This window comes from Panthera pardus, unplaced genomic scaffold (genome assembly GCF_024362965.1).
Source record: "Panthera pardus isolate Hobbes unplaced genomic scaffold, ASM2436296v1 HiC_scaffold_16, whole genome shotgun sequence".
Taxonomy (NCBI): domain Eukaryota; kingdom Metazoa; phylum Chordata; class Mammalia; order Carnivora; family Felidae; genus Panthera; species Panthera pardus.
The window spans coordinates 134317427-134341276 of record NW_026526721.1 but is presented as its reverse complement, the minus strand read 5'-3'; the positions used below and the strand labels follow the sequence as shown (position 1 = coordinate 134341276).

The 23850-nt window shown below is 38.9% G+C and overlaps 1 protein-coding gene across 9 annotated transcripts in view; it reads left to right on the top strand.

Annotated features, from left to right (window-relative positions):
* SATB1 (SATB homeobox 1) overlaps window positions 1-21579 on the top strand; it is a 100089-nt gene extending 78510 nt beyond the window's left edge. For 6 of the 9 annotated variants that reach the window (XM_019435413.2, XM_019435439.2, XM_019435446.2 and 3 more), the window contains 3 exons: window positions 17254-17457; window positions 18040-18135; window positions 19840-21579. In XM_019435413.2, the coding sequence (XP_019290958.1) occupies window positions 17254-17457; window positions 18040-18135; window positions 19840-20343 (804 nt within the window). In that variant the 3' untranslated portion in view covers window positions 20344-21579. The remainder of the gene's footprint in view (window positions 1-17253; window positions 17458-18039; window positions 18136-19839) is intronic. The other 3 variants (XM_053903837.1, XM_053903839.1, XM_053903838.1) reach the window with 3 other exon arrangements.
* Window positions 21580-23850: the final 2271 nt, after the last annotated feature.

Below are 23850 nucleotides of genomic sequence, written 5' to 3'. Positions count from 1 at the left end.
TACTGTTGGGCATATATAGCTTTTTAAAGGACAGTTTCCCTATTTTTTTTTTTTTTAATGAAAAGTTGCTAGTTTAGGCTTTATGGTCACGTCCCAGGCAATGCAAACACAAAATGGGGCCAATCAGGAAATTTACTTCTTAGAGATGTCTGTTGCTCTGCAGAATCAGTCCGAAAGGTAGAGGTGAAAACCAGTGATTTCTGTTTCAGTAGACAAATTGGAGATAACCTGGCAGAAAGTACAGGCTCAGTAGGTAACCATATAAGGCCAGAGTTATCACCAGTCTCAGAAGAATCCAGCCATAAAAAAATTAAAGTATTGGAGCCATAAGAAAGCAAATAAGCCAGTAGAAAACTAAAATTAAGAGAGGAGAAAGAAATAAGATCAGTAGTGATTTAGAATCATACCTCTGGAGAAGGTTCACCACAATCCACTTTAGAGAACATTTAAAACCATAGATACAGCCTAGTTAAAGGTCTTTTAATGCCAAATAAAATACACTCCTTTTCTTTTATCTTTACTTTTACTACTTCAGTTATGAACCTCACTTTTGGAAGCTTCCTAGGATTCTGTGGTGATTCCTATTATCTGATAAGAAGTGCCATTTCCCATAGACCTGTGGGTTTTTTATTCTTGTTCCCTTACTTTATTCATTTTCCCCCTTCCTTTGTTACTTTCTCACATTAAAAAAAAAACAAAACAAAAAACTTCGCAGTTTTTGACCAGAACTTTCTTTCCTTTTACTCTGGCTATTTTCTGTGTGTTTTGGGTTTGCTCCGTGATCTCTTCCAACTGGAAATTTTAACATTTTCTGCCTCTTCATACTTTATTCTGGCTTGAATATCACCTCCAAGGGAAAACAAAAAGTGTTTGCCTTTTAGTTAGAACCCATCTCCCATCTCAGATGCTCAGCAGTTCACATGGTCGATACCAAATTATTAGGTCAGTTTCTTTTCACAGTCTTCATCTGCCTTTGTAGTCATTTTGCAAGATGCAGATATCGTGGAAGATTTGATTCGGTCCTCACCTAAGCAATCTCACAACAGTATCTCCTGTTGAAAGATATCACCTCGAAAATCCTTCTTAAAAGGTGAAGGTACTGGTCACTAAATAGTAAAGTCAACCCACCACTGCTTCAGTCACTTGTATTTCAGCGTTCCCAAGAATGCTAAACATAGGATGTATGGGGATGAGTCCAAGAAATACGAGAAGTGGAGGTAAGAAAAAAAAATCCTGCACCTCATAACTTCATTGCTACTGCCCTGGTTTTAATAGCCCTGAAGTTTTTGCACAGCTGCCTCAAGATATGTTAGGGATAAGCCAGCATGCAAATTGAATCACATTTTGCAGTCATTAGTAGCGCTCACTAGGTAAAGGAAACTTGATTTGTTCCACAGCGAATGAAAGATTTCATTAACATTCTGAAAAATCATCCACTAGTTTTCCATGTTTGCAAACTTTTGTTTTTGTGTATTAGAATTTCTTTGTTCCCAGCACACCTGTTGATACAAAAGGGCTCAGGAAGGAGAGGGGGGGAACAAAAAAGAGTTACTGTTTAGGGATGCTGTTTTCTGTATGGAGTTTGAAAATATTGAGTATTTTGAGTGTGAGAGAAGAGCATGTCTTTTCATTCAATTTAATTAGATTACAAAAATCCCATTGTTCAAAAAAAGATTACAGTTTTCTTTGTGGACCCTGCTCCACTACCCTGTCTAATAAAAGAACAGTTTTCATGTATCTGTTAACAAGTCATAGTTGAAGATTCAGTAGAAAGTAGTTCGCAAAACTTTATCTTGCCCAACTCAGGCCACTTTCCCCAGCCACCGAGCAGCTGTTCTTTTGCATTGCTGTTGGATCCTCCTGAAAACATACAGGAAAGTACAATTGGCTATATGCTGTTTTCTTTCGGACCCACTATTTGCATTTTTCATTGTTGAAATCACCGATATCATTTACAGTGAAGCTCATCTTTTTATTCCAAGCTGACAGGAATGGGAGGGCATGTTTCTGAATATCTATGGCAGATAGAGATAGGGCGATGGTAACTAATTTACAAGCTCACAGATGGTTTATATAACAACTTGGACGTAAACTTCATCTTTCAGAGAAAGCATTGAGGATTGCAAAGAGTGGTGATCACAGTCCCGCTGCTATCATGCCGTGTGGCCCCAGGCAAGTCATTTAACCTCTCAGGCTCTGAACTTCCCCTTTAGGAAGGTAAAATTGGTTGGGTCAGATTATGTCTGACCCAGTGTCCCTTGCAGTTCCGACTTCTGTGTGTTTGTTGCTGAAACAGGTGCACAAGTATGAAAGAGGATGCTATTTTGATTGAAGGTACTGCCGACAGGTGTGTTAGTCTAGGAATGAGTCACAGAGGAGGTAAGGTTTTGAATACTGACAGGGCTTAGTGTGGTGGGGGGACAGACAAAGTGCTATTTTGGGGCCTGTAGCCAGAAAGCATTCATAGGTGGGATAGAGTGGGGAGGATTGATTGTTTGAGATCCAGTGTGAAAACTTCATGTTGATAATAGATGAACTGAGGCTCTCGTAAAGTCATCTGAGACTGGTTATTACCTACCTGAAAGACCTCTGTCTCATTATCAAGGACCTAGAGGAACCAGTACAGTATGGACATGAGGTGAGCTCAGTTCAGTTGGGGAACGAGCTTGGCTTAACATGTGGCAGGGCAGTGGTTTGCCAAAACAGTGTGACTGGAAGGTTGCTAAAGAGTGTCCTCCTTAAACACATTTTTTGTTTGTTTGTTTGCTTGGTTTTTTTTAACCGATGCCTGAAATTCTGCCTTTAACATCTCACTGTTTGGGGACTGGTGCAAGTCATGGGAAGGATAACACATTAAAGAGGAAAAACTATTCTTGGTCCATGAGAAATCCCAGGTTTGGAAGAGATCAGTGAAAGAGAAAGTACACCAGAAAAAGGAGGCAGGGAATGACAGCTCAGTTGAAGGAATAGCTTGAAGCCCGTGTTTGCAAGTTCATAAATTGGTACCTGTAGCATTTAATAGCTGCTGAGGAGTGCCCATTCCCACATGTCTCCTTTAAATGTTTACCCATTTACTAATGGTGCCAGCACGAGTGCTACTTGTTATGGGTGCTACTTGGCTGGTTCATTGATGGAGTATTTGGTGGTTTAAATGAAATGTAGATTAGCTAAAAATAAATTACTTTCAATAAGGTCAAGGAAGTGAAAGCTGTAAATAAAATATACATTCACAAACAGACAAATGCTATTAGGAAATCCAGCTCAGTCCATGCCAAGCTGTTACTGTCTAAATTGCCTTCTTTCTTCCTGGCTTGCAATTAATTTTTGCTTGTGTGTTTGGAGATTGGGGGAAGGGTAATAGCCTAATGGGTAATGATTTTATTTTAGTATTTTGATTAAAGAGACTAAATAACTTGGACCCTGGATAACCATAAGGACTAAAGCCTTATCCATCAAGCTTAATTTCTAGACAGAAAGTTGCATTGTATTTCTGGATACATTGAGCATTGTGCTTCATATATAGTGAGGAGACAGATGTGTGCTCGGGTATTTTCTCCCTGTCCCACCCCCAGCCCACCCCCACCTACCATCTTTCCCATTCACTTTTTTCCTTGCTTTAATCCTCTATTTGACTAGCTTCCTTCTTGCCCTCTCCTCAGATCTCAAAGGCAAATACTCTATAACCGTTTGCTCTTTGAAAAGTGGTGACGAGAGCAAGGGCTGCTTGCCTGGCGCTTTGATTACCCTGGTTTCCTAGCCTTTCATAGGTCCCCGCGCCCCATAGGACGCCCATGTCACTGTTCGGTTCCTTTCCCTGCCTCCATCCTCTCTCTCTGCCCTGCTGCCTTATCCCCCTTCTGTTTGGGAAACCCAGGTGTCTTCAGAAAACCTCATTAGTGTTCCTCTTTTGGCAGATGGACATTTCTCAAAGGATACTCTGCTAATCTTGTCCACCTTTGCAGTTACTCGGCTGGTAGGAAGTTAACTAAATTAGTATACGGTTGCTTTGTTCAGAGGTTGTGAACCGTTTTGTGAGTTTGTAACGGGACCAGGAAGAAAGAGTGAGGTATATATGTGCTAGCGTAATTGTGAATCAGAGATTTTTAAACTGGAAAAACTGTTGTTTTATGAATGAAATCTCATCCAGCCCTGACATAAATAAATCAAAAGCCTTCCCCCATTTTGATTGACTTGAGGACTGGACGGAGGTGGCCCTTCTCATCGATCATGGCACTGTTGAGATGCCCTGATCGAAACCTGGGGCTCCTGAGGACATAGTCTGGGAACCATTGCACTGAACTAGTGATTAACTCTTTTCCTCCAACCGTCTCTAACAGGCTTGGTCCTTTAGTGGCAAAAATAAAATAAAATAAAATCTATTCCATGAATCCATAAATAACCAAAATTTTCTAAACTACTAGGAGCTTATAGAAGATAGCTGTAGAAAAATATTTGAAATGTGTGTGTGTGTGTGTGTGTGTGTGTGTGTGTGTGTATTGGAGTATAAATGTGTGTATACACACACATGCACGTGGAGTGATGGGAGTTCTTAACTGTAGCCCACCTTCCCCCCAGGGGTCCATGAACTTGGGAAAAAGAAAGCTTTATTCTCACTAACATTTTACTGAAGTTTGACATTTTATTCAATTATCAATATAGCCAATAAATCATAGTAGTATTAACAATACCTATGAACTTGTCACCAGTAAAAATCACAAATATTTTCATAGCACATTAAGTTACTGCAGATATCTCAAAATATTATCTTTGCTAACCACTATAAAATCACAGTAGTTATCAGATCTGTTGTTAGGTACTGTTATTGAGTGTGTTAATAAAGAAGCATTTATATCACTGTATCACAAATTTTTGATAACCGTATTTCAGCATAATTGGTTTTCTTCATAATCTTATGCATTTTATTTCAGGCGCATAAAAACATTGTTCTGGAAAGGCATCATCTGTGGGCTTTACCAGCTTGCCAGAAGGGTCGATGGCACAAAAAAAAAAAATGAGATCAATGATTAGATAAATTATATGTAGGGGGAAAATTACATATTTTTTTAGTACATTAGCTGAAGAATTCTTGAATTTGCAGGGGAAACCTTTGTTATTTGTGACTTTATACTATGCTTATTTTTCAAGGGTCCTTCACTTCAGAGCACGTAAGCAGGGGTTAGATTCATTGCCATAACGTTTAAAACAACAACAGCAAAAACAGAAACCTATTGGCAGCCTTTTCTCCAACATGCTGATGCCACATACAGATGACTTTGTGAGCAAGGGCCTTTGCCCTTCGACTGGAGACCGCGTCCAGGGGGCTTCACCTTTAATATCAACTTACATCTGAAGTGTAAGCTGTTCTTTCCTCACTGGACTATAAGTGCTGGCGGAAATGACTCCCTATTATATCTGTCCCCACATCTCCTCTTAGCCTGCGCAGTAGGTGGCACATAGATGGCACTTAATAATTATTTGTAGAAGAACAAAATGATTCAGAAACACATTTCATCCGTTCTCAATTTTGCCCTCACAAAACCCAGCACATTCCTAAAGGAGCTCTGGTGGGAGGAGGGAGATTCTGTGCTCCGAAAGACAGAGTAGGGTCACACTCCTGTCCCCCTCCCCCGGGGCCCTCTCGGAGCCTGCCTTCCCCAGGTATAAGACAGTTTCAGTGGTCCTGAGGAGTGACTCAGATGACCTGTGCAGAGAGCTCAGCCTCCCCTGTCTCCTTTTATTGGTAAAATTATAACCCGGCCATTGTCACTGGGATCCACGTGATGCTTCTAGAAATATTTATGCCTTCTTTTTTTGATGTGTCCTTGGGAATCACAAGATTTGAATCCCTCAATTAAGCCAACCTCTGATTAGTAGGTTTGCATAATGGATAAAATGATGTGGGTTTTGGCCACAAAATGGGTGTTACTTTATCAGCAAAATCATAAGCAACTCGGGAGCTCATAATGACCCTGCCCGCTTGATTGTTCCTCTTAGGATATGAGTCCCATAACTTTTACAATCCCGAATTGCCTTCCTCTGGTTTTAAAAATTCTTTGTTATCTTTCCTAGGATATCATAGAGGGAAGATTTAAATTTTTAATTCCTAGCCCCTAAATATGCATAATGGGACATATAGCTCATTCTAGGAGATGTCTGCAGTGTTGAAAAGTTTTATATGAACCAACTAAAAATGCATTGGAGGAAATATTTGTTTAAAATAACCTGTAGCAAGTTATTTTTGTAAGCAGATAAATCCCTGTATCAAGTAGATCATCACCGAAAAATTATTTGTTTTATAAGCTCAAGTTTTTATAGGTTTGGTTTCTTCTTTTTTTTTTTGCACGTAGCATATATGGATATTCAGCAACATTCTTTTCTTCATGATCTTCATAGTTTTGAAAAGACAAATACACCCTGTAAAACTTTAATGGTGACTTTAGGGTACCACATGATGAGACATTTGCTTCATAACATTGCTGTGTACGAGTCCGTATTTATTTGAGTTGAGGGGTTTAGGAAAAGTGAAGTTTCCCATTCAGCTTCTTGAAACAATCCGATGTTGTATTTGCTTTTGACAGAAGCCTTTAATCGTGCTACCCTGCCTCCTTAAACCTAGTAAGATGAGCTCAGTTTGCGTCTTAGTTTTTTTGAACTGCAGCATCATGATGAATGCAAGTTTTGGGACTTTGCTACAATACATGATACCCTCAGGAATTACAGAGAGGTATACGGTTTCTTGCCACTAACTAAATGATCCAGATTGTGCAATTTTTACAGCTCTCTCTCTCTCTCTCCCCCTCGAACTTACTGCCACTGCAGTGTTACAGGGAATCCTTTGCTGCATTTTTACACTCACTCATTCAAGCGTGAGCCTCAGGGCATGTCCAGGCCCCTTGGATGAAGGAAAATGAAGACTATGTCACTCAAAGGGCTATTTGTGTGGACGTTTGTTTATGATAAATGTAATTCAGCTGAGGTGGGGGGTGGGGCAGGGAGCTGAATTAAAGAAACCCATCAGTGTTAGTTCGTGGAAGAAATGCTCTGGCCTCAACCAGAGCAGTAGGAATGGAAAATAAGGAACCAATTCAAGAAATGTTCTGAAGGAGTAGAATTGGCAGGAATTCATCATGATTGTTCTCTTTATAAAGCAAGCCGACAAGAAATATCAGATTTTTAATTGAAGCTGTTTGCTAAGTTTTTTTTATTGAAAACATACAGCTACTATAAAAAAATGCAAGCATAAAGAAGAACGTAAGGAAATACTCAGAATCCCAAATTAACTAAAGATAGCCTGATTTATGTTCTTTATACACACATATGTATACGTATACATATATATGTGCACATGTATATATATGTCTTACATTTATTCATATGCTATACATATCTTTTACTATCTAAAGATAGATTTAAGTTATATTCTATGTTTCCTATCACAAATAATGCTAACATGAACGTTATTATAGTTAAATATTTGTATACCTCTTTATCATTTATTTATTTATTAAAACAAACTTTTTTAATGTTTATTTATTTTTGAGAGAGAGAGAGAGCACGAGCAGGGGAGAGGCAGAGAGAGAAGGAGACCCAGAATCTGAAGCAGGATCCAGGTTCTGAGCTATGAGCACAGAGCCCAACATGGGGCTCGAACCCACAAACCGTGAGATCATGACCTGAGCCAAAGTCGGACGCTTCACTGACTGAGCCACCCAGGCACCCCTCTTTATCATTTATTTAGAACAAATTCTTAAAAGTAGAATTATTGGGTAAAAAAAGCCTTTTGTGTTTTAAAGGTGATTACTAGATAATTCTACATTCAACATTTCCACATTGCCCATCAGCAAGATTATACCAGTTTATACTTCAAATAACAGCCTTTCAGCCCAGGTGGCTAGGTGGGTGTTGATGCTATTGAGTTAAACTACATATGAGGAGAACGTAGTCTATAAGAGGAAGATATTGGGTTCAGTTTGGGATGTGATAACTGAGCTGTTTTCATTAACTCCCCAGATATTCAAATTCCTTTGGATTATCTTTGTGATAATGGCAACAATAATAAAAATAGTGAGAGCTGACATTCGTCATACTGCTTCTGTGTGCCGAACCCCTTGCACGGATTGTCTCTTTTAACTCACACAACCCTATGAGTAGTGGTAAAGTTACCCCCATTTGCAGAGGAGAAAATTGAGGTCTAAAGAAGTTGAAAAGCTTGACCAAAGATACAGGGCTGGTAAATAGTGGAATAGGAATACATATTCAAACCCAGGCTTGCTTTTTTTTTTTTTTTTTTTTAACTTTGTTGCTTTTTTTTTTAATGATTTTTAAAAATTTTGTTTTACTTTATTTTGAGAGATAGAGAACGAGCAAGCAGGGGAGGGGCAGAGAGAAAGAGAGAGAAAGAATCCCAGGCAGGCTCCGCACTGTCAGCACAGAGCCCGACATGGGCCTTGATCTCATGAATCATGAGATCATGATCTGGGCCGAAATCAGGAGTCAGACACTTAACCGACTGAGCCACCCAGGCACCCCAAACCCCAGGCATTCTTAATAAATGGGTCTTAGAAGTACAGCATGTAAAGGAGGTGAGGTCACAGTACTTGAGTATTCTCAAGAAAGTCCAGTATGGGAAAGAGCTATAGCGAAAGAATGGTACATACAAGCAACTGATCTGCCTATTTTTCCCAGCACATTGATAATTCATTTTCCTCCCTTTTTTCATTATCCTCACCATTTTATATATTGCCTATTCTTCAAGGCCAAGTCAGTATCACTTTTCATCAGTGTAGAGTTTCTGGACCACACAGACCATCTCTTCTTCCTCGCCACTTGGATCTCCCTTGAGGTCTGTCCATCATTGACCTTTATCACTCACTGCCTTGTACTGGCAGTTATTTCTGAATGCTTCCCAAATACACTGTGAGCCTTTTTAAGGCAAGTGCTTTCAATTTAAGTTCATCAGACCTTTTTGTAGTTATCATGGACCAGGCACTGGGCTGAATGTGTTCTATTTCATATGTACCAGTCACAGTCCTGTGAGATTAATACTCCTATTGTCTGCACTTTGTAGAGGAGGAGCTGAGGCTCGAAAAGGTAATTTGCTCAAGTTCACATACAGAAATGCCTACATGGGATATAACCCTTTATCAATATACTGAGGTGTTTGAGCATTACTAGGAGAGTTAGTGTTTGGATGGGCAGAAAAAAGGAGAAAGGGCTTTCCTTCAGGATGAAGGATGGAGAATAGAAAGTGGGGAAGTGCTGGGCAACAGCTCATAAATAATCCAGTGAATTAGGACATGAATGGGATTGGGAGTAGCCTTCAGGGCAGCCCCATGGAGTGTGAGCATTTTCTCTGTGATGGGAAGCCTTTGAAGGGCATTTTGAACAGTAAGATAACTTTGGGCAGTTTGAAAGACCAGAGCAATGATTTTCATCCCAGCATCTCTTTTCTAAGAGCATCTCAGAGATGGCTAAGGGGATTCAAGAAAGCTTAGTTAAACCTGTGTATTTACCTGGCAGGAAGTTCCATAGGCTAAGTTAGACATCACATGTATTTGTTCCTTTAGGTGTCACAACTTCGTATGATAGCTCTAGTCATCATCGGTGCACTGTTTCCCCTGAGTTAAGAAAAGGCATGATTAGTTAAATGGTTTTTTGTCCAGAAATCAAAATAATTGTCCATTTGGAATAATTAAAAAGAATGCTTGGTACCTAAGAGCATACTTCAAGGGAGACGACTCCCAGGCTGACAAGTCAGTGGTGGACGACAGGTGGAAAGGAGTCGTGGATTCTGCACGATAGAAGAAAGGCTGACATTGATGGACCTTGGGAGTACTGACTTTTCTGTTTTTTAACGACACTATTTATGGAGAGTGAGAAGAGAATAAAAACTTAAGTACGATATTAAGGCACAGTGTGTATAAATGTTAAACAGGAGCCAAATCATATCACTGAAATTTATGTAGTGTCGAAAATACATCTTAGATTGAGGAGAGAAAACAAAAAAAAATTCTTTTTGAGACCATATTCAAGAAGCGGGCTTGTAAGCCACATTTTTGTTTGCTTCACTTAAATTTTCACTTAAATTCACTTTTTATCTACTCTGGCCAAACTGTCATCTGATAATCTTACTATAGATCAAACAATCTGTAGCAAAAGAAAAAAAACCACTATATTTACGTGTGCCATAAAGCCAGTGGCTTTGACAAGGTAGAAAAGAGGGGAACATAAAAGCTATTTTCATTTTTTTCCTTAATTTTAAGCAAAATTGCATGCTGCAGATTATTTACCAATGATTCTGATTATTCAAAATTCACTAAATTTTAGTGGGAGCTTTTCCTCACATTGTATGAGCATTTCTATTTGCTACTCAGAAATCTCCAGAAACTCTGCTTGGATGTGTTTAACCTTTTAAAGATAAAGTGGCAAAAATTTACTCAGGAGAAATTGACCAGTAGCCACTGTATGTCCTGTTTCCACAGTACGGAAACCCACAGATTTTTGGCTGAGATACTGAGCCCCTTCAATAACCTGGAGAGGGTTTACAACAGTGCCAGTTTAGAAGTGTAAAACTAGTAATAGTTTTAAAATATCATGATTTTTTTTTTCTTTTCAGCAAATACAGGTATCAGAAACCATACCTTGAAAATAAATATATTTGGGGAATACATACACACGGGTATTCTATTTAAAATATGTTTCTTTTTAAAAGCCCTCTTTAAATACAGTGGAAGTAATGTGGTACTTTTAGCATGAAAATTTATTGGTATGTCTCCGTTCAAACTTATTTCCCGTGTTTTCTTTAATAAGACCAATGTTAACGTAGCAGGCAAAGTTACTCAGCGCCTGCTGAGATTTTCTTCACAGAACACAAAGTAGATGTTATTAAACTGGGGAGAAAGATTAATGTATTTCCTACTAATTCCATAGAGGAGAACATGTATCTTTATTAATGTTAATGGTGGGGGCCTCTCATTATGTTATAGAATTATCTGCTTTAGCAAAGGTTTTTCTTCTAAAGAACTTCATAACATTTAAAGGTTAATATGTTAGGTAAAGAACAGTATCTTAAGATAAGTGTTTTTATTACAGGACATGATGGGATGGTTTTTATTAAATTACATGATGATTTGAATGGGGAAGAAGAAAAAGTGCCCTGCTTCTTGCCCTCAACTTTAATGCCTTTAATCAAATAATGACCTTCTGGAAAATAGTTAATTTTAAGCATTTGGAAAGATCAATACCACTTTGCCACCAAAAAATGGCCTGGACGATGAAATTTGATGTATTTAAAGTATCATTTCACCCTCTTAACCTAGTAAATAATTTAAAATGCTTTCAATATTGTTTTGCTACTGTTCTGTTTCCCGCTGTTTGAAGTGTTACGACTGTTCTCGAGGAAAAGAAAAAGGGTAGAAGTTGGTGTGTGAAGCATCCGGGCCCCTCCAATCTGGAAGTGGGGTTTTGCCTCCATTGGGTCCTGTGTCTGCAGTAGGGCCCCAAAGAGGTGATAATGTGTTAATACTGTATTTGAGGCAGAGTGTAGTAAAAGGCATAAAAAGTATGAAAATGGAACCCTTCTGGAATGTTAAAGGCATGGCTTACGCCGCCATCGTTCGCTTTGCGTCTTTGTGATATCTGTAAACCTTCATGCTAAAGGTGAAAGATTCTGCAACTCTGACAATTAGAACCCATTTTCCCCCCAGCTTATAGAACATTGATACGAAATTACCCTTGAGTGCCGACAGCTTTGTAAATAAAAAAAAAAATTGCCCTCTATTAGCATGTTTGTGGGCAGATTAAAAACTGTCTTCATTAGCATAAGTAACACTTACGGATTCTTTTAAAAGTAGAAAATTATTTGCTGAATGATAAATTGCTAGCTTTATAGTTAGTTGTTGTTGAAAATGTACTCATTCAAAATGCCTGGTGTAGTTTAGTCTACAATACTGAATTTTTTGTGTTGGAAGTACTATTTAATGGATTATGTACTTAATCCTTGTTCCTACTACTTGCTAAAATGTAATTCATGCTTTCCACTAAAATGTTTGTATCAAATACGTCCCTATTTAGATTGATTTCTTTTAATATCATATATTATTATACTATATGCCCCAGAGATTGGAACAAAATACTCCTGCAAATAACACATAAAAGATGAGGGTGAGGGGGAATAAACACAGACTATAAAATGTTTTGCTTTTTAGAACTCACATTACCGTTCCGTTTTTTAAGATGTATTTTTCCTTCTTAGTTGCAGCAAGAATTGTCATTTTCTTTCTTCTTTTTTCTTGTAGCTCTAGGATTTAAAATGTATATGCATATAACAATAACATATACGTATCTGTATATTGCATTAAATGATTTTTTTTTTTCCTCAGAGAATACTGAAGCCTATTTTCCCCTGGAAAGCTCGTTGTGTTATGTGTTCCCAGCTCTGTCACAGAACAGGCCCTGTAAGGGTTCTCTTTTTATGTTTGTGAGACTGTATAGGTACAATAAATTCATTCAGGAAAGGAGGTTACTTTTCTGACTCAATTAAAATCATTGTGTACCCTTCTCCGTTCAGATGTTCGAAGTGAATTGACTTGAATTAATTGTTCTAAAAAGAGTGGAGTGGAAATCAGGGATCGAGTTTGGTTGGAAATTAGCAGCTGAGAGATGAGGGTGCCAGGATTTTTATTTAAATGTGGTACAACAAGATTCTGTCAGTAAAGCACATCATTAGAATATTGAGTTTAGAACTGCTAATTTTTCCTTTAAAATGAGCATACAGTCATGTGTTTCATGGACCATAATAAATTGCCATTGTGTTGTCATTGAGTTTGTTTTGCTTTTTTTCAGTACTGGTTTGGCAGTCATTCTGCATTTTCTCTTTTCCTTCCCCGCCCCTCCCCCATCTTACTTTTTTTTTTTTTTTTTTAATAGATCCCTCACCAAAACCCGTCCGAAGAATGTTATTTATTTCATGCGGTCTTAGGTTTAGCATCTTCTGCACCGTTTTCTTGCTTACGGTAGCAAGACATTTGCAGATGGTTCTTGGTTACTATAAAGTACATAACAGTATTTCCTTTGTGGCAGATGGATTTAAGACTTTTAGTTCTCAATAAATGTAGGTTTACAATACATAACTTTACAGGATTTGTGTTGTATATAACAGGTTTGAACATATTATCTCAGAATTCATCTGCATGGCATTTTCAGCTTATTCAGGGTTCAAGCCAGTTTTTTTAAGTAATGGGGGAGCGCTGTGATTGATAGCAACAGCTCAAGGCGTGATTTTGAATGGAAACAAAGGGTTTAGAACAGAAGGTGTCAAATTAAACTTTGTCAGTTTGAAAAGTAGTAACATCCTGAAAGTATTACTAATTTATTTACATGTGGCTACTGTTTATATTTTGCCCTCTTTATATGCAGTGTAATGTTGCTTGGCAAATTGACTACACTTAAAGTTTAGGTTGTTCCTTGTGCCATTTTAGTTTTCTGAGCATGGATTGGTCTTATTATTTTAAGGCTGTTACGCTCCTGTCTTTCCTACTGTACGGAACAGTTGTGATCTAATTTGATTTGGGGAGTAGCTCACTACTCCCGCCTGTGGTCTTAGAATATTTCAAGTCCCAGAGACCTCTCTTAAAAATGTAATTATGTTCACATTTTGCAGCAAAGTCCTGCATTTCATTCCTTGCCTCTCCTCTACCAAGCAGATCTGTACATTTATCACTTAAAAACCCATACAGTGCTTAGGGGAATCATCATTATTTGTCAGATATTGTAATATTCTGACACGTTGCTTGTCTTACCAAGTTTCTTGGCTCTAATAGTATCACTTATGGAAAAGTGACCTAGAAAAAGGTATTGGGGAATTAGAAAGCATTTGGCTTTTTTAGTCACTTTGTGCAAAAACCTAGATCAGATTACTGTCATCATTAATAGAGTCTCAGTCGATAGGATTTGAGGTAGTCAGAATATTCCAAGGTATTTAAATAGTATTAGAATAAATTAATCTTATTTTTGCCAGTGTAAATTGGGAATGAGCCAATGTCTCTGCTGACAAAGAACTAGCGTATCAAAATGTCTGTTTTCCGTTATTTTCCAAGAGAGACACGCGTCAAGAAAAGCACTCCCCCTTTTTAATTTTTTTTTTTCTTTTTGGAATACCCTTGTAGAACTAACAGTTCCCAGCTGCACCGTTAAATATTTTTCTAAGAAGCATCTGATTTCAGTCTCTTAAAATCATCATGTCTCTTGAAAGGCTAGCAGAGACAAGCTTCAAACTTATAATTCATCAAATTATTTTTAGATAAGGAATTAGAAGTATTATTTAAGGGCAGAGGTTAATAGCAAACTACTGGAAATGTTATGGTAGTCATGGGCAATTAATAAAAATAAGGATCCATTCATCAGTGTAGAGACACAGAAGTGACAATATGAGCAAAATATTTGTCGAATGAGTCACGGCTCTTTTTCTGAAATATTTGTTAAACCAGCATGAGTGTGATTGTTTAGGAATTAGCTATCATTATTAGCCATTTTAAAAGAACTAATGATTTTCTTTTCCAAAGAACATCTGTGATCCACATGTTTTTTCACATATATCCGAGTGCTAACTGATCTCTGTGTTACTTTAAAAAGTTTTTCTAAAGGATTGGAAAAATTATTGGAGTGTTTCAGCTCCCTCCAAGAAGCTTTTCTTATGTGAATTATTCTTAATTTAACTTTCAGCGATTTTTAGTTACAGGCATTTAGTTCTTAAAAAAAAAAACAAAACAAAACCTTAGCTGCTCAATGCTTAGCACTTAGTGGGCCAATATACAATACCAGCTAAGTACAAAACCCCCCAAATCCCGACTTTTCTGTTGTGTTTTTAATGCGCCCTCTAACATCTTGAAAGATAAATAGAACTGCAGTAGTTTCCTCCGTGTAGGCATGGGGGCCTGTCAATTGCCGTAGCTGAAGAATGGAGGAGGAAAGCCATCTTAACCATAGTTAATATTCAAGCCTACAGGAAGATATATATCTGAAACCTGCACAGCATCCAACTTAGAGGTAAAGTATAAAGAAATAGCTGAGATGTAGGAAAATATAAAATATTTTCATGGCTCAATCCAGATAGCAAATATTTGCCAATAAGAGCTAAATAAACATCTCCAGGGCACATGTGCAAGTGGGTCTCAAATACTCAAATACAGTTTGAGAGTTAATGTTATACTCCTATGGAGCGAAAATATGACACATCATCATATTTTTCTGGAAATAAACGTAGAATCGCCATGGTTAGGAAAGAAGCACATTCAGTGACATGCTCATCACAATTATTACTTTTTTTCACTAATATTCTTGCCGGTAAATCTTCAGTTTACTGCCTGCTCTCTCAGCCTTGAATTATGCATTCAGTGGCACTGAATGAGTGCATGATTGCGTGACCATCTCCTTGTACGTATTTGTTTAATTAAGAGACCTGTTGAGTAGAGAAACAAATGTCTTAGAAAAAAATAGATCTCATGAGGTTTAGCAACAGTCACTCACCCTTGGCTGGTTAGTAGGTGGGTCTTGGGAAGCTAATGTTAGCAGCTCTCCATCTTTTCTTTTAAATTCTCTCACGTAGGCCATTTGGGGCAGAATGGGCCTTGTTTCTTTTCGCTGTATGTTGCAGTTAGAAGGGGAAGGGGAATTTTCTCCGGTAGTTCAGTATGGGACGAATGGAGAAAAGTCATACCGTTCCCTGGTCTCACCCCGTACAACAACAGCAGCAATACACCAAAAAAACTTTCGTTGGCCGGTTCTAAAACGCAGATGATAAAGAAATTGTGCTTTTTCCACTCCCATCGAACTAATTTAGTTGGCATTTCCAAGAAATCCCTTCATCTTCGGTCAAGTCCCTAAAGCAGAGCCTAAGACAGGAATCAAGTGTCTAGGCTTTTATGAGAGACCTAGAAGGAGTGAGGGAGGATAGGGAAGAGGTAGGGGTCCGGTAAGAGGTATGGTCTCAGGTGGTCTGTATTGATGGGGGAAGGGAGTAAGAAGAATGGGGAGGGCCATCTCTGTTGAGTAAATTGAAGGGTTGAGTGAGTGGTCCCTTGAGGGGAAGAGGACAGGAACGTTGTACCACTGGGTCAGCCAGTCACTGGCCACCCCAGGGTGAGGGGGTCAGTGAGGACGTGGAGGAACTGTCCAGGCATCTCCAGGCGAGATGACTCCAGACATCGCCCCAGAGAAGGATGTGGCTCTGAGCTGTTAGCAGGCAGCACGGCAGCTGCAGGTGGTTGCCTTGCTGGTGAAGGGGTTTGGGTGGGACACACGCTCCCTCTCGCCACCCCGTTGCTTAGTGTCCATCATGGCAGCCAAAACGAAGAACGTTCGGAATGGTGATTAGAAGATGTTAGACAGGGTCCTCTGTTGGACCACTCAGTTTTTGACAGATAATCTGAGGATCAAACATGGGACCCTTGGGGAGGCATCAGAGAGGTTCAGGTTTGGGCATTCATTGGACATTTCCTTCTCTCAGCCTAGGAAATCTATTAAAATTCTTGCCTGATGAATCATATATTTCACACTGCAGTGGGCAGAAAAAAACAGGCCCTGAGATGTTTTTCTGGAAAGTTGTTTCTGGGAGAATTCTTCTAATGCCCATTCTGAGCATTACGCTTACACTAGACAACGTTCTCACTCACACTACTGCACATGTCTGTTTTCTCTCTCTCTGTCTCTCTCTGTCTCTCTCTCTGTCTCTCTCTCTCTCTCTCTCTCTCTCTCACACACACACACACACACACACACACACAAATATTTACACGTAGTTTCCTTCCTAATACAAGAAGTATAAACTTGAGGAATCCTTTTAGAAAAAAACTATTCCAAAAATCTGCCCTATCTCTTAAATACCTTCAGGATCTCAGACGGCCACTCATCAGACAAGAAAGTTGGGCACGACTAGAAGCACACTCAACTTGGCTCTTCTCATGTTTCACATATTGCAAAGTCCGTGGTAAATGTGTCTTGCCCTTGGAATCTAAAAAATATGACCCTCCTTTGAGATGCAAATCTGAACATTTATTAGAAACAGAGCCTGCCTCCCTGACACGTACAGCTATTCTTTCTTAACAGGTTAAAAAAAAAAATTTTTTTAAGCAGGTTGGCGTGTTTTGAGCTTATAAAAAAAAGTTAACTTCACAGGGTCTTTTCTTTTTAGCTCTTAATGGAACATACCAGCCCCCCCACAGGCATGAACTGACCTATTATGCCCTTGTCTCCAAGGGGTGGTTGTGTGAGCTGTTACGCTGGAAAGAAGATCCCTCTCCAGAAAACAGGACTCTGTGGGAGAACCTCTCCATGATCCGAAGGTTCCTCAGTCTTCCTCAGCCAGAACGTGATGCCATTTATGAACAGGAGAGCAACGCGGTGCATCACCATGGCGACAGGCCGCCCCACATTATCCATGTTCCAGCAGAGCAGATTCAGGTTCGTTTACCTTGGCCAATTCAATATAGCACTAAGTAAATAGAGCTTTACACTTAGCAGGGAAATTAGCGTTTCTCTTCTTCCCGCCAGTCTAAACATAGGCTTTAGCAAGAGATAACAATACGCTGCCATCTTGCTCAGGGGAGTAAAGGGAAATTAACACACTTTTTCCAACATGTGTATTGTGTTCCTCTTCCCTCATCTCCCCACCCACAAAGTGGCAGGAACCCCCTTTCTAACACTTGTTTGGCAAGTGTGTTTTTGTTCGAATTGGGTGGTTTTGTGTGTGAGAGCTCAAATTTTGTTTTTGTGTTTTGAAAATCAGAATCTAAAAAAAAAAAACCCACTATTTTTCTAATGACTACCAACACTGCCCTTTAGGAAAGGGATTTTCTGTAGAGGAGGTCTGTGCAATCACAACGTTATACCTCCTTGGGTGCTGTCCAGGATGAGGAGGGGAGGGAAACCTAATTGGAATCTTGCTTCTGACTCCTTGGCCCTTCCTTCACCTTGTAGCTGTCTCCCCACACCCTCACAGAACACAGGTTAGGGGTGAGTCACGTCTGTTTGTCTTTCCTTTAGAGCCCCTCTCCCACCACCCTTGGGAAAGGAGAGTCTAGAGGCGTTTTCTTACCAGGCCTGCTGACCCCTGCACCATGGCTCGGTGCTGCTCCTCAGGTGAGCGGGCACAAGTTAACCTATGCCAGCGAGAGGGGGTGGCGTGAAGACCTGCTCTCCCTTGGTCTGGATTTTCAGACTTGCAAAGGACATACTAACCATGGTGGTAGCCAGAGACCACTGTGCCCCAGATTCAGCTGTGTGCTGAGCTTGTCATGGGACTGGTCTCCATTCATCCACTGAGGGAACGCCCCTGTGAGTTTAGATTGGGAGGCTCTACGATCATGTAGTTTGTTGGTGCCTTATGGCCTTGATTTGTATGATGTATTTCTGTTAAATCTAAGGGGATATTTTTAGCTTTCCCATATAAGAGAAAATGCCATTGCTTTGCAGAGTCCTAAAATTCTGTCTTTGTTGAATCACCTGCATTATTTCTTGGTATTGCTGTGGAAAATGTGTGTGTGTGTGTGTGTGTGTGTGTGTGTCTGTGTGTCTGTGTGTGTACACACACACAGACACACACACACAGCTGAAAACAATAATAGGGCTATCCATCCACTAGGAAAAAAAAATCCTTGAGTGTGTATTAAAGATAAATTGGAAAAGAGAATCCCTTAGGATATCAAGCACTAAAATAATCATGAAAGCCTGAAAAACTTACTGTTTAGCAAAAACAAAAAAAAAAGAAAGAAAGGTGTATGTTAAGTAATAAAAATAGTACTTGTTTGAAAATGTAAATTGTTTTTAATAAAATTGTTTCTTAGGGGGATAAAAGGAAATGCTTAGGCACGGTATAAACGTTCTAATATTTCGCGGCTTACTCAGGTTGATTTGCTTTGATGATAAGAATTATGGATATAGAGTATACAGTATGTGCATGTGTCACACATTTGTTATGTATAATTGTGTATGGAAATTACAGCACATATACAGACACTAATTACGAAAAAGTGTCTGTATACACTAAATTTAAATCCTAATCACATCTCAGTTTACTATAGACAAAACAATTTGCTAGCCGTTGTATGGTGGATCAAACCTTTATTTTTCCGTAGGAAAAAAAAAAACTTGCAGTGTCAGCCTAGTGCAATTTGGTAAGTAATTGTGCGTGTATTAAATCGGAACTGACTGGTAGGAAACTCACAAAAGTGAGAATCCCAAAAATCCTCGGAGTCTTAGGGGATAGTGCTGAAAAAGAGCAGACGTTTATCTATTTTATTTGGAATTTAAATAAGACTTTCCGTTCTTGCTCCATGTTTTAGCCATGGATGAAATGAGGCAAAACACACATTTCTTTCCCCAGGGCTCTGTAGCTCTCCTTTCTAAAATGCCTTTGAAATCCTTACTCCTCAATCTTCGTTTTAAATCTTTGTTCATTATTTACATCATAATTTGCTTTGCTGTCTTCGTCTTTGATGCGTATCCTTCTGGTGAAGTTCATGGCCCGTATTTTCAGCGCGCTGACTTTTCACTTCCGTGAGCCAGACAGAAAATGAAGGGCAGGGAGGCTCCACTGACCTCCGATAATGCAGCCCAGCGGCTGCCTCCAAAATCCTAGTAACGCCTCCCCTCCCGGTGTTTATCATTTTGACTTCTTCCCCTGATGGCGTGGGCCATCTAGCCGGCCTCCCTTTTTGTCCTGAATCTTGTCCCCCTCGGCGAAGCTACTGGTGGGATTCCGAGCCACCTGCTTCCTCCCAGATGGCTTCGCGCGCCCGCCTGGGGAGAAGGCAGAGCTCTGACTGTCCGCTTGTTCCTTTGCAGCAGCAACCGCAGGCGCAGGCGCAGCAGCAGTCGGCGCCGCCACCCCCGCAGGCGCAGGCGCAGCAGCCGGCCGGGCCCCGCCTCCCCCCGCGGCAGCCCACGGTGGCCTCGCCCGCAGAGGCCGAGGACGAGAACCGGCAGAAGACCCGGCCGCGGACGAAAATTTCCGTGGAAGCCCTGGGCATCCTCCAGAGTTTCATCCAAGACGTGGGCCTGTACCCGGACGAAGAGGCCATCCAGACTCTGTCCGCGCAACTTGACCTTCCCAAGTACACCATCATCAAGTTCTTTCAGAACCAGCGGTATTATCTCAAGCACCACGGCAAACTGAAGGACAACTCCGGCTTAGAGGTGGATGTGGCCGAATACAAGGAAGAGGAGTTGCTTAAGGATTTGGAAGAGAGTGCCCAAGACAAAAATGCTAACACCCTTTTCTCGGTGAAGCTAGAAGAAGAGCTATCGGTGGAAGGAAACACAGACATTAACACTGACTTGAAAGACTGAGATCAAAGTATTATTTTCATTCAACAGTGCCACTGGTATTTACTAACGACATGAGAAGTCCACCTTGTATTCTCTCAGAAAACCTTTGTTGTTCATTGTTTGGCCAATGAATCTTCAGAAACTTGCACAAACAGGAAAGTTGAGAAAGGATAATACAGACTGCACTAAATGTTTTACTCTGTTTTACAAACTGCTTGGCAGCCCCAGGTGAAGCATCGAGGATTGTTTGGTATTTAAAATTAAAATTTGTGTTCACGGGACGCATCGAGGTGCATACCCGTAAGCATGATACCAGTGATATCTTTTTTTTAAAAAAAAAAAAAATTATTCTGGAGCCTCAAACAAGCATTATAACTTCTGTGATTATTATTTCCTTCCTTTAATTATTTCTGTAACACTCCACACTGATCTTTGGAAACTCGCCCCTTATTTTAAAAAAAGAAAAAAAAAGAGTTTGTTACTCTATTGTATGTTACAAAAGAACTATAGACTGTGGAATGCAGTTTAAAGATGACATATGCCAACAAATGCCTTGTATTATATGGCACTGCCGTAATTCAAATTTGTTTTTATTTTGGAAATAAAAGTTCACTGTAATTTTTTTCATTCTCATTGTTACATGATTTTTTAAAAAATGAAAAGAAAATGTGAAACACAATTTAGTCCTCATTATTTATTTGTAGATCCTGCAGCATCATGTTGTAATTAATTTTTTGGAAGTTTCCGTTAAATGTAATATTGCTTCTCTTGTTACCATACTGATTCTTTTCTATTTATAAATGTATTTTGATGGGCAGTAAAACAAAGTGTCTTAAAAGTTTTAAATAGAGAAAATGTGCTTTACACAGTTGCCTATAAAAAGTGCTCTATGTTATCCAAGCAATTCATACTATAAGCTTCACTCTTATTGTTGTATGCAATTTTTACTATCATGCAAATAAGCTTAGGTAAATAAAACTAATAGATCACCTTAGAAAATTATGCAATTAATGTGAAAATAATGGATGTTTGCAATGTGTCTTCCTTTGGTTTACAATCAATTTTAAAGCTACATCTGTATAAAATTTCTGTATAAAGGTGTATTTCTTTTTTATGAGTTTATGGCTATGAAAACACCAGCTATTTTGTTACAGCTGGCTGTTTTTATAAGTGTATCACAATTTTCTTTATGCAGAAATGTTCTGATTAGGAGTGGTTATTGACTGTAACTACACAATTAAAATTGTTTGTATGGTATGACATGGTAGGGTTTGTCTGCTTATGTGAAGTAACTTGAAAGAGTCAAAGATGGCCCTCTCAGTTAGGTGCATGTTGATACTTTCTTGAGGATATTTTACCGATTTTATAAAGAGCAACTGAAAAGTCACTTGAAACACTGTAAATTTCAGTCACAGACGTGGTCGTTTTTTTAAGTTTAACAACAAAGACCATAGCCTGTTTTTGCTTAACATTTTGCCTAACAAACAGAGAGAGCAGGATGGTCAGAAGACCTGCCAACGAAAACATAAATCTAGTCTCTAGGAGTTATGCACTTAGAATGAATTCGTCTGCATTTAGTTCACAATAATTGATTATGGCAACGCTTTTTTTAAGCTAATGTATAAATATTTTAAAGGCCTTTACCAGTAACAAAGTAAGTAGGGAAAAAATGGACCTTCTGTATAAAAACGTCACAGTAAGCAATGTATTTTTTTAAGTTCTAAGTGGAATATGAGTTAACTCGGAGCTCATTTGGTTGTGTATGTCATAAGTATAGGAACTAAATGAAGAGAATAAGAATAACACACCTGGATCTTAAACACAGTCTTCTGAACTCTCGCAACATAAAGCTCTGTAAACTCCAAGATCTAGAATGAGATGTGCTAATCATGGTCGTGGAAGGGATTGAGGCCAGCGCTGCGGTTTTTGATTGTTAGTATTTTGTTTGTATTCACTTTATCTTTTGCTGCTTTTTAAGGTTTCCTAGATGTTGATAGGGGTATCTGTCTGGGTTCCTTGATGGTTGGTTCTGAAATTGTCCAATCTCTTCATGCCTAACGTTTTTCCAGGCCCTGATGAGCTCAGTGGTACGCAACTGGGCTGCTTTAATGTTGAACTTTTACTTAAGGAACTAAAATGGCATCATTGAAGACTCCCAATTCAGCCGTAAAAGTACTATTTACTTTTGAAGCACAGCTGAACTACGAAGGCAGCTGGTTTGCTGTAACTTAAAATTGTATTGAAAAAGTTTTCAGTTCTTTTTATTAAATGAGAAGACAACTTTTAAACATTTCTTGCGTAGAGTTCAGAAAATCACTTGAGCAAACGACATTTGAATTAATAAAATAGAAGCTAGATTTCATGTATTTAAAAAAGGAATACATAGAAACGAGTATGCCATAAAGTTTTTTACAAATTCCTTTCTCCTGCTTTTTCTCTGAGTTTGGGGGAGAAAGGTAGAGCAAAGAGTAGACTTTTATTTTTTTAACCGGCCCAACAGAATATAAGGTGCCAGAAATTTAATTTCTTTAGAACGAAAAATTGGGTTGCAAATACGATTTCGCCATTCACAGTAACCTCATTTCTTTTGAAATAACATTTTGAAAGAATTGATGAGTGTGTGTAAGAAATCAATACGATACTAATGAAAGTCTCAGACCCTTTAACGTAAGCAGCATAATCGTACTAATATGATCTTTTAAGCCAAAAATTAAAATAAAAGCACATATTAAAAGAGAGTGATGGTCATGATGGAGTGAGCAAAATTGTTTCCAGGGAAGATGGCACAATTTGACAATGATTCGTTTGGGTGATCTTCCACATTGCTCCCCCGATGTTTTTTATTGTTAATACCAGTCCTCTTACTACAGGTGGCTATGGTAAAAACTCCTTGAACAAGCTTCATTGTGTCCAAGGATTTCAGAAACTTTTAAAAGCTGGGCATGACATAGCGCTTTGTGCTGTTAAGACCTTAGCAGAGTCAGGTAGTTTGCAGGTAATATTCAACCTTGTGCATCTGAATCTGTCATGGATTCCTTCCCTCAGCACTTTGCCACTAATTTGTATTACACTCTGTGGCCATATAATACTTGCACATTATGCAAAAAATAATGTTGACAGTATCTCCTTGGCACGTAATATGCAGAGTTGACACATAACCTTTGAAAACCAAGGTAACTAATATCTGTGCCCTAGTTGTATGGCACTTGGTTAAAAAGTCTGTACATATTATGTATAAAATGTGTATTGATTAACATTTAGTCCTAAGGAATTCTGAGCTTAAAAGAAGTGTTTTTTTTTTCCAAGTAGTGATATCTATATCTAACTGTGCTTATCTAAAATATATAGCTTGAGTAGAAAACATTTTCAAAATGATTCAACATTGAGTAAAACTGACAATCCCATACATTCCACTATTAAATTCTGCCCTTTTCCCTATTGTTACCATCAGCTAATATTAAGGTCCTTGATTGTCACAATATTATCAATAAATGAGGTATTCTGAACTGCCTGGTGATATTTTCAAAA